This window comes from Mesitornis unicolor, unplaced genomic scaffold (assembly GCF_000695765.1).
Source record: "Mesitornis unicolor isolate BGI_N332 unplaced genomic scaffold, ASM69576v1 scaffold31393, whole genome shotgun sequence".
Lineage (NCBI taxonomy): Eukaryota > Metazoa > Chordata > Aves > Mesitornithiformes > Mesitornithidae > Mesitornis > Mesitornis unicolor.
The window spans coordinates 70014-80467 of NW_010174521.1; the positions used below are offsets into that span (position 1 = coordinate 70014).

General features: G+C 37.9%; 1 protein-coding gene across 1 annotated transcript in view; it reads right to left on the bottom strand.

The window, feature by feature from the left end:
• The window catches only part of EYA1 (EYA transcriptional coactivator and phosphatase 1), a gene marked incomplete at its 3' end in the record, with an annotated part of 80036 nt that extends 69618 nt beyond the window's left edge, over nt 1-10418 (bottom strand). Inside the window, exons 1-4 of the mRNA XM_010181082.1 lie at nt 10242-10418; nt 4947-4996; nt 3401-3528; nt 1515-1577 (exon numbers count right to left, since the gene is read on the bottom strand). Coding sequence (XP_010179384.1) covers nt 1515-1577; nt 3401-3528; nt 4947-4996; nt 10242-10418 — 418 coding nt within the window. The remainder of the gene's footprint in view (nt 1-1514; nt 1578-3400; nt 3529-4946; nt 4997-10241) is intronic.
• Nucleotides 10419-10454: the final 36 nt, after the last annotated feature.

Sequence of the window (10454 nt, forward strand, 5' to 3'; positions counted from 1 at the left end):
TTATGCTGCCTGGCCCAGAGAAAAGGAAGGAAAAAATCCAAACACTAGAAAAGTAATTATTTCCTATTAGCTATGATTTTTTTAAAATCAAGGTATTAAGGAAATGCTACTTTTCCCCTCACTACACATACATCCAGAGCTATGAAGACTGTCTCATGGTCTGCAACAAACTTAAAAGAATACTGTTTGTTCTACAGAAATCACTATGTTCCAAAAGAATCCCATAGAGGAATTGCTATCTGAGACAAGAAGTAGTAAATCTGACTTGTTTAAAAAATGTTTAGATAGGAGGAAATAAATAGCAGTCACCCAAAGCCCCCTGAATTTCTTCAGCTTCAGTCTTCAGCCAGCACTACCTGGTCAGTTCTGCACTACAGTAACCTTGTTCTACCAAAGTGAAATTAAGCACACAAAGAGTTATTATATCAAAGCTGCACGCAGGGATTAAACTCAGACTCAGTCACACAACTAAATCCCCATTCAGTGCTTTGAAAATTTACCACTAAGTGTGAAGCTAAAAATATTAAGTAATAACAACGAGCTATCTTCCAACCACATCCTCTTGTAGAACAACATCAATAAGAGACAAGTCTGAAAATGTGCCTTAGAGGAATTAATGAACATTTGTTTGAAATGGGGCCATTTCACTTTGGGATAGGTTTTGGTTTGGGTTTTTTTGTTGTTGTTTTGTTTTGTTTTTTTAACCCCCCCCACCCCCCTCATCTAGTGAGCATATCCTACACTTCAGGGTATGGAAACCTGCCGAAATCACACCCATAGTCAAATCAAATTTAACATATCTTTACAAGATATTTATAACATGCAAATACCTGGAGGCCCTGATTCTTGTTCATATGAAGGTCCCTCACGTCAGAAAAGGAGGGCTTTTTCATGTCAGTGAGAATGAGTACATACTAGATTAGAAGCTGGTTTCACATATTATATATAACAAGTGAAAGTTCAGCAACTCACATCTCCACTCCACATGCAACAACCAATCAAACCACACAGCAGCATTTTAAGAAAGGTGTTTGGCAAGCCCTTATGACTGCATCCTTGCAATCTGTCACTTATGTCTCAGCAGGATTCTGCTTCAAGAATCTCAGAAAAAATAATTTCACTTCAACCTTCATTAAAAAAAACAACCCTTGCTTCATTCACTCGATTTTTTCTTAAGCCTGTTTAGCAGCTCAAGGAATCCAAACCAAACATTTTCTTAGGATAAAACAGATTAATGGCAAAAATTCCACCTTCAGATTCTTAGGCATCTGTTTCGCTTACAAATTTTGTCTCTTGGCACACGTCTAATTCAGAAATAAATTAGTCAATTCTGTTTCTTTCACACACTTTTCCTTATTTGTCACTTAAGAGCAATCAGAGACAGGAATTTTCAATTTAGAAAGTTTAGACAGGAATCGCCAAGCACAAGCTATTTTTCAGGATGCTTTCTGGACATGATCTGAAAACGCATGCTGAGTGCCCACGCCTGCTGTGCCCACCGCAGCCACCCAAACCTGCAGGGGTCTGTGTGCTAGGGCTTAGCAACCAGTCTGCAGTGCTGAGGAGGGTCATGTCACCTGAGGGAAAATCGCAAACAAAAGAAAACCATTTGGCTTCATCTTAGAAGGTAAACATGTATTGCATGTTACAGTTTTTTTGGTAGAATTCACCCAAAACTGAATAAGCCTGAACTTTAAAATTCTAGTGTCGGACAAAGAAGTTATTGTGGTGTAATTTACTTTTTTTTATAAACTCTGATACCTACCTAGAAGTCAGAATATTGTTTCTGAAATTATTTGCTACCTGAGGTCAGTGCGTGAATAAATACAGTATATATCTAATTTCCTGACAAAGTAATATTAAGCACCCCATTTTCCAGAGCGCATGCCTGCGCAGAACAACTACTTAGAACAAAAAGGCAACACAGATGGTGAGTATCTTTCAGTGTTTTAAGAACCAGTCCTTATTTTTGTGCTATTAAAGAACCTTCAAGTTACACAGAAGGTAGAAAAGCTGGTGAAATTTACAGCAAAGGCTTTTGTGAGCAAGAAGAATTTTAATTTGAAAGGGAGAAGGTATTTTTTTCTGTATCAATAATCGGTATATACCTGATAATATGATATAAAAATATACTAATGTACTTGGGCATTCAAAAGGAATAAGATTTGTGGACATGAATTATTTTTCTGCTTAAACTACATTAACACATTAAGCACTTCATTTATTCATTAAAAAGTTACTTTTTTTTTTCAAATGGCTTAAAATTTGATTGCAGCAATACTTTTACAGTGATAGCAAAAAGTAAATTATACACAACTCTGGCACAAATGCTTGTTAATCTGATAACCCATAAACCCTCCCCACTACAGAGGACTCCAATTAGAATGAATAACAGAGATGTTTGGGGAATTGAGGGGGGACGACATCTGTTTGATTGACATGTGCCTTTCCAGGAAGAATGCAGTGCATGTCCATAATCCTAAATAGTCTGACAGCACTAATATGACCCAGTTCTTAGGAAAAAAAAGGTACATCTTTGTTACAATAGTCACTTAACTGTACTTTTATACTGAAAAGTAGTATTTGAAGCTGTGTGACTCAGTTTTCTAGTAATGCATTAAAACCTCTGTCCACATCACTAGCCAAATGCCATGTACGATCTTCCTACTATTGCCATAGAAATGTTACAGGAAAGTTTTTGCTGTTTATTATATAAACCCTTCTGTGTTTCATTATATGTATTATTATATGTATTATACATGTATTATATTACTGGCAAAGCTGTTAGGTTGTTCTGCTGTTAGTATTCTACTGAGAACAAACATAACTTATCAACTGCCTGACTGCTTCTTGAAAAATAGGTATCAGTTTACCCCATTGAATTACTACACCTGTTTGAATTTTGGCCACTCCATCAGAGCAGCAAGCTAGCCTGAGGAAATTTCAATACTCAGTTTTATTAGCCGACGCAACAAAACTTTCATAGCCTTAGGAGCCTGCAAAAAGTGAGAACATAAAGAAATACCAAAATAGTGAAAAAGATGGGAATATTGCCTGTTGTAGTAGGACAATTATAAACTCCTCCTTTTTTTCTCATCACTAAACTACCTTTTTGAAGTTTCGGGATTTTTTTTTTCTTTAAGCTCTGCACAGACTAAGTGCTCAGTTCATTCAAACTCCATGAAAAGAACATAAACCTGGAATGAAAGCTATTGCTGAAACTTGATAATAGTAACTACTGATAAACATTGAACACTGGATCTATATACCATATTACATAAACACATAATACCTAAAACAGTAAAGCAGTTTCTCTACATGGTTTACAGACTGCAAGAACACCAACGCAACAATGAGAATAAAACTAACTATGAAATATGAAAAAAAAAAGGTGGCTCACCTTCTGTGCCATTGGGTGTCATAGAATTATTATTTATATGAGAGTTATCAAGTTTTGGACCACTGGGGGATTCACTACTACCACTTAGTCGGCTATGTGGGCTGGCTAGATCCTGCATTTCCATAGACCTGAAAACAAGATGCAGCCAATTTTAGTGACATATTCAACATGGATTACGGAGGAATTACCTATACGCGGCACAGCCCACTGTTAATCAATGTCCTGAAAATACTTAGTGAAAAATGAACAGTTTCACCTAACTTGACCTTTTCTCGTGTTAAACCTGTTTTGTTACCCCACAAATGAATGACCAGCTACCGTAATTATTTTTGCACATTCTAACAGAATAAAATTTAGATACAAAGTACTGTACTTTAAACATTCACATCACGTTGTATTTCTAACATACATACAAAGACGCAATCATCAATATACAAAGACATATATTCTCTTAACAACAAATTAACACCCTGCTTTTTCAAGATTTACCACTCAGTGGCAATATAATGGGCCTCCAAACCAAATAAAACACTTGAAGCAATTGAGGAAACCTATCAACTACTGACAGGGAATGAGATATTCCTGATGTATGTGTTTACTCTGGCAAACTACTTAATTGTTCCTCTGTTTCCGTTGAAACAAATGCAGCATTAAAACATTATTATGTCTGCTCACTTGTTTGCTTTGTGGATTACATAAAGCATGCCCAATTGAAAAGAGATCTGACCAACATACAGCAAATCCACACAGGCGTTAGTATGCCTTAGCACTCTGCCGTATCTCAGCAGCTGTTGCTCAGTCAAAATAAGAAGAGAGAAATTCTGATTCAAAGCAAAAGTTAAACATTTTTATAGCACACAAGCAGCTGAATATTAACAATTTGTGGTTTTAATAGCCTTATGTAAAAAGCCCAACAGCTATCACCATTGTGACACCTCCCTTGGTTGATGTTGGGGAAGTTTATGATTGAAGTACCCCATCCTTCTGTTTCTTTATACCTAAAAATATTGATAATGTTATTTGATGTACTCAGTCTAAGTAATTGCTCCAAGCAGAAATTTCATAGGTTACTGCACCTCCAAGGCATTTGAACCAGTAATTTTTCAGTTTAAAAGAAATGCTTAGGCTCTTTTAAAGACTATTACAATTATATTAAAAAATTCCTCCCACAGTAACAGAATAAATATCATTAAGCATAAGTGTCATTTCAGCTATGAAGATTTCACATTTTAACTGACATTTTATCACAAGTTCTAAACACAAATCCTTTATTTTATATTTCGTTATCTAACCAATCGACACATAAAAGAGGACGATACTGCAATGAGTTGGAAAAGCCAACATCTAATATAAAGTCAAAAGATTTAGTGAAAAAGTGTACTTGCTCATGGTTTACAGTCTTGGTTGCACACACGTAAAAGCGACGCTCCAGCACTTACTCATCTGCTTAATGCAGAAAACAAGAATAAATATTTACTTATCACCTGAAGTTAAAATAAAAATAAAAGGATTGCAGAAAAATAGCTATTTTCAATCAAATCCTTACCTGCAGCTTGAGGGAACAGCAACATCTGAACTGGTTTGGGACTTCTGCACCTGCAAACCAGGGAAACAGACAGAAGCCTCTAGTACTCTGCTTTACTACAAGGCCCTAATTTAAAGAAGGGATATCACTGCAGATGACAATTCTGTTCTTTAAACCCAAAAGGAGAGGAGGAGGGTGCAGTGCCCGTGAAAGGCATATTGTCTTTAAATTGAAGGCTCAACTGTTGTTTCCCCGGCAGGTCTCTCTCCCTCCTCCCCACGCTGGGGGACGGCGGCCAAGTGACGGGATAGTGATTCATCAGGGGCCCGTGACAGCTGCAGAGGGGCTCACTCCTCCCACGGCACAGCACTGCACAGCGCACAACGGCACAGCATGGCTGCGCAACCCGGCAAAGGTAACCCCGCCAGTGGCAGTGGGAGCCGCTCCAGCCCCAAGCCCCATAGCATCCTCCACCCCTCTTGCCTCCAAGTTCTCATCTCTCCCTCCCATCCCCTTAACTCTTGACAGCTCCTTGCCCTCATCACATAGGCTTTCATCTTTCTCCACTCTTCACCATCCTTCCTCCACACCTGGGCAATGGGGAACCTGCAAGGCAGCTCACCCCAAAGGCAAGGGGCAAAGCAAGCTGGAGAGGCTGCCACTAGTTTCAGGGAGGGGACAAGGGGCAGGTCTACCTATGGTAAAGATCTTCAATATATGACTAACAGTATTACACAACCGTCTCTAAAATAAGCCCATCTCCAACCAAGGCAAATTAAAATAAATCCCCTACACATTATTGCACAAGGTCTTACTCGTAAAAATTTCAGCCACTAATGAGATTTCTGATAAAATGCCCTAAAAGAACACTTCTGGCAAAATAAACAGGAGGAATCTGCACCATTTACCTCTGCAGTCACTCATCAAGAAAAGCAAATGGGTTCCACTGGGAAGCCCAGCAATAATTTTCCAGTTTAATAAAACGACTCCTATTATAACTCAGGTGAGTAGTAGATTTTCATACGCTATTAGAAAGACATCATTGCTTTGCTAACAGACTCTTCTCTGTAGCCAGTAACAATTGTCAGCAGGTGATAAAATTCAGGTGAAGCTACGCTGTTAGGCACTGTTAGCTTAAAGGCACACAAAAGCTTCTTCAGGCAAGGCATATATCCTCTTAATGTCTGCACTGAGAATCCTTCACGTGCGTTTCCATTCAACCTGAACCAACATCTCTTAAACGATCACAGAGCAAAGACAAGAGAGATGAGGCATTTTAAGTGCCATAAAAATCATCCAAGCACATCCTACTTATGTGTCTGTAGAGTTGTTGGGGTTTTTTTGTTATTTTTTCTCACAGACAGAATTACTACTAGCAAGAGTAAACAACTGCTAGGGGCAGCCAGGCAATGCAGAATGTTACAAACGATGTCAAGAAGAATGCAATAATGCATGTTGAAAAACATCAATCTTTTTATAACTGGGTACTTGAAGCACTGCATAATGGACTTTTCAATACATTGTTGCATGCCAAATCAAACTAGATGAGCAGATACATTCAAAACTGTGCATTTTGCTTAAAAAAAACCAAACAGTTCTCTACCCCAGAAACTACAGCAGTGCCCTAGGATATGTATCTGCTATTACTTCTAAACACCTGGAAAAAATTATAGGTGAGAACTAAGTTTGCTTACAGAGCTATCTTCACTCTCTCTTGCACAGGGTCCTTTAAAACATCTTTTATAATAGAAAAAGCTTTCTTTTTCAAATAGATGGTTTAATTAATTGATATTTTCCAAAGTGCCCTACATTATTATTCATACTTCACTAAACTCTAAAATACAATTAATCCTCAGTATTTTATTTACCCAAATTAAAAAAACAGTAACTTCTGTACACTTACAAATATATACATATATGTACACGTGTGTGTATAGTGAGAGAGATTTCATTTCAGAATTCATGGGAGACGGGAAAAAAAATCCAGCTCACTCATAGCGAATTAAACATGTACCTTATATGTCCTCTAACACTCTATGATTTGTGAAAGTTCATATCCACAATCTTCATTTTCATTAGACATACTTTAGATATATTCCTTTGTGTCTCAATGATTATTTAAACCATGTGTTGCACGTTACCATATTTAAAAATGACTCTTTAATCAAAATAACTTTAAAACAACTAATCCTCACTTAGGCTGGTCAGCTGAATCCACAGAGTGGTCCAGGAAAAATAAATCTACTCTCAAGAATGCGAATGCAGACAACAATTAGACACAGATGTGAGTGAAATTAGTTACAGTTTACAAAATGCTACACTTCACATGCTTTCAGTTTTTTATGTGTAGTACAAAATTACAATGTAGTAAGGAACCACACTTATGACGAACAGTTCATAGAATAAAACCATTTCTGGGTGGCGTGTGCTTGCTCTCATACATTCTCTCATTTTGCCAACAGATTTCTGGATAATTGAACTTCTACAACATAACTCACATATCAAACGAAAAGTGGAAAAAAAAGAAACCAACGGCCTTATCCAGCCAGCCAAAGGGGCACAGAAAAAAAAAATAAAAAAGAGAAAAAAGGAGCTGTCACTCACCCTTCATACTCTGCACTCTGCTTAAACTAAAAATGCCTTATGTGCTAAATGACACACACATTCTCCTTCCTACCTCAAAAATATTACTGTGTAGAATTTGACTGTAACTTTCACATCTTTATCTTTAATACTGATTGCAGATCTGGGCACTACGTAGCACATGGCGAGAAAAATGGGACAGTGATAGCAAAGCTACTTAAAATTCAACCATTTAAGAATCTTAAATCAGTAACATCAAATTCTGATTAGTTAATGAGGTCTTTTAAGTTTGCCTTTTTTCTAATTAAATTTATAATTCTTCACAGATGTAGGCTTTGTTGATGTTCAATTTGTCTCTCTCATTTTGTTAAACCTCACATAGTACTCCACCAATCCATTGAATAGCCACATTAAATCTGTTAATACCATGCTCTTCAACCCCAGAAATTATTTCCAGAAGGCAAACTTGCTTTGAGAGATCATCAAACAAGACCTAAGGTACACATTTTATCACATTTTCCCTACCACAGAGCTCAGGATGCGGAGGAAAATTCATGACTTTTGCACTGTTTATTATACTTTGCTAAATTACAAATCAAAAGCATCTGACAGAAGATCATGTATGAAGCCAAAAAGTTAATAATGTTCTGTGAAAAGTAAACTGTAAATGGGAAGGGATTCTAAATTTCAGCAGCACAGAGCAAATAAAATGTAGGTACTTGCCTAAATTACAGGTTTTCCACAGTATTTTTGCTTGCTAGGAGCAATTTTTTTTTAAAATGGCTATAATTTAAAACATTTTTCCAGCTGAAAAGAAATTTTCTAAGTGAAAATAAGAAGTTACCCCAGAAAACTATAGCCAGCACATGCGCTTTTTTCTTAAAACACAGGTCTACTTTAAAGAAAGAAATTTCAAACAATTTCGACAATGGCAGTTTTCAAATCGGAGTGTTCCTCCTTAGATAAATATAAATATAAATGTGTGCATATACATATATATGTACGTATATAAAAATAATCTTTTTGGGGGGGGGCCGGGAAGAAGACGGTTTTTTCCCCCAACAGCACTCTCTGCTTCCTTGAAAGCGTGTTGCAATCAGTATATACAGAAATAATAGCTTCAGCAGCCAAAATGTTACAAAACCAAAATGCAAACTGACTACAGAAAGACATCTTGCTGGCGACACAGGCAACTCACTCATACTTTCACTCTCCCAATAATCCTGTCGCTGGGCTCTGAGTGAGGAGGTAGAGCTGTCTCACTAGGTACTCACAGCAAAGACAAATTGCACTCATTAAGCCAGGAGCAGGTAATTACAGTTATTTCATTTTTAATTACTAGTTTAAATTCTTCCAAAAGTGCTGTCCTGCATGCTCATTTCATATGCTTATGAATGAAACATTTTGAAACCCCAACACTGTCTTCCCTGTAAAAAAGAAGCACTCCAATGTGACAATGCTCCTATTTAAGAATGTCTTTCTGCTTTTCCAAGATTTTTTTGGCTCCCGAAAAATATTTCATACTTATTGCAATTCAAACAAAATGATTACTCATTCTTTTTTTTTTTCTCTCCACTCTCCAAAGGCAAAGCGTGACTCAAGCCTCTTGTCACTGCACAGAGCTGCTGAGAGGGGATGGCTGCTCTTTTCCAGACCCTACCAGGCCTTGGGAAAACTCCGACAGCAGTGAGGTGCTTGGCTAAATACTGTCTGTCATGGGATAGCGAGCAACACATAAAGTACAGTGTGCATACACGTTTATCTGCATAAAAGTACAGAATGTGTATGCAGACACACACATTTATACAGATAAATATATGCATTATTTATCTATTTATTTTACACATCAGCAGCCTGTGTTCTGACAGATGCTTTGCAAACCATCCCAGTATGGGATGTAAAATAAAAGATTCTTTATATGTGATATCTAATGTTAAAAACTTCCAACGATAAACAACACAACATTTGCAGTTCTTATCCAAAATTTCTCTCTGTGATCATTTTTGAAATTTAAACAGACTACACGAAATATACTATCCTTTTTTTTTTCCTGGAAGCTTTTATCTCTTCTGCTTGTCTTGTTTTTAAATGTTTACTTACCAAAACAAACCCACCACCAAAACCCAAGCACCTTCTAAGAATCACTTTTAAATGCACTAACACCTTCCCTCGTCCAGAATAAAACTTTCACCGCAAAGGGCAGCCCTTCCTCTTGGCGTCTGTCAGAAATACAGACAGAAATACAGGACTAGGAATGTTTCCTGGGTCTCGGTTGCTCAAAAGCAAGATGTAAATTCAATGAGACTTCAAAGGTCTTTAACTTCATCATTCTAAATAAGCCACCTAAAATGTCAATAAACGTCAACTAGTTCAGTTGTATAGATGTTTATTCTGTCATCTTGAAAAGTTCTCCTGTGGGGACCTGTGTGTTTTCCTTGGTGTTTGGAAAATTTAAACACATTAAGCAAAAGGATTTCCTGCTTCAGAAAGCGCTGTCAAAATCTCTGTCAGGCATTCTTCCTTCCCATTTTTGTATTATTTTTCTCACGCTCTCATGTCTCTTGCAGAAAGGTCTACGGGTTTCCTACACTACGTGCCTATTTCCGCCCCCCCTCCCCCCAATTTAACACCTCACCATCACGTTATTCCTATCTGCCGGACCATTAGCACCCTAGGAAATTAAGCAGGAGACACCCCAAACCTGGCTGATCACAACAAACAGAACCGCCTCACCTCTGCTCCTGGCTGATCACAACAAACAGACCCGCCTCGCCTCTGCTTTGTGGGAAGCCGACAAACCCCAGCCTGAAACCCGGCCAAAATTAACTGCTGCACCCAGCGATTTATCATTGAGCGCTGCTCTTCTCCGGGGCGGTAGACGAGATCCCCGCAACTCCGCGCACGCTTCATCCCCGCCACCGCCGAGGAACTCCGCGGTGCTCTGCA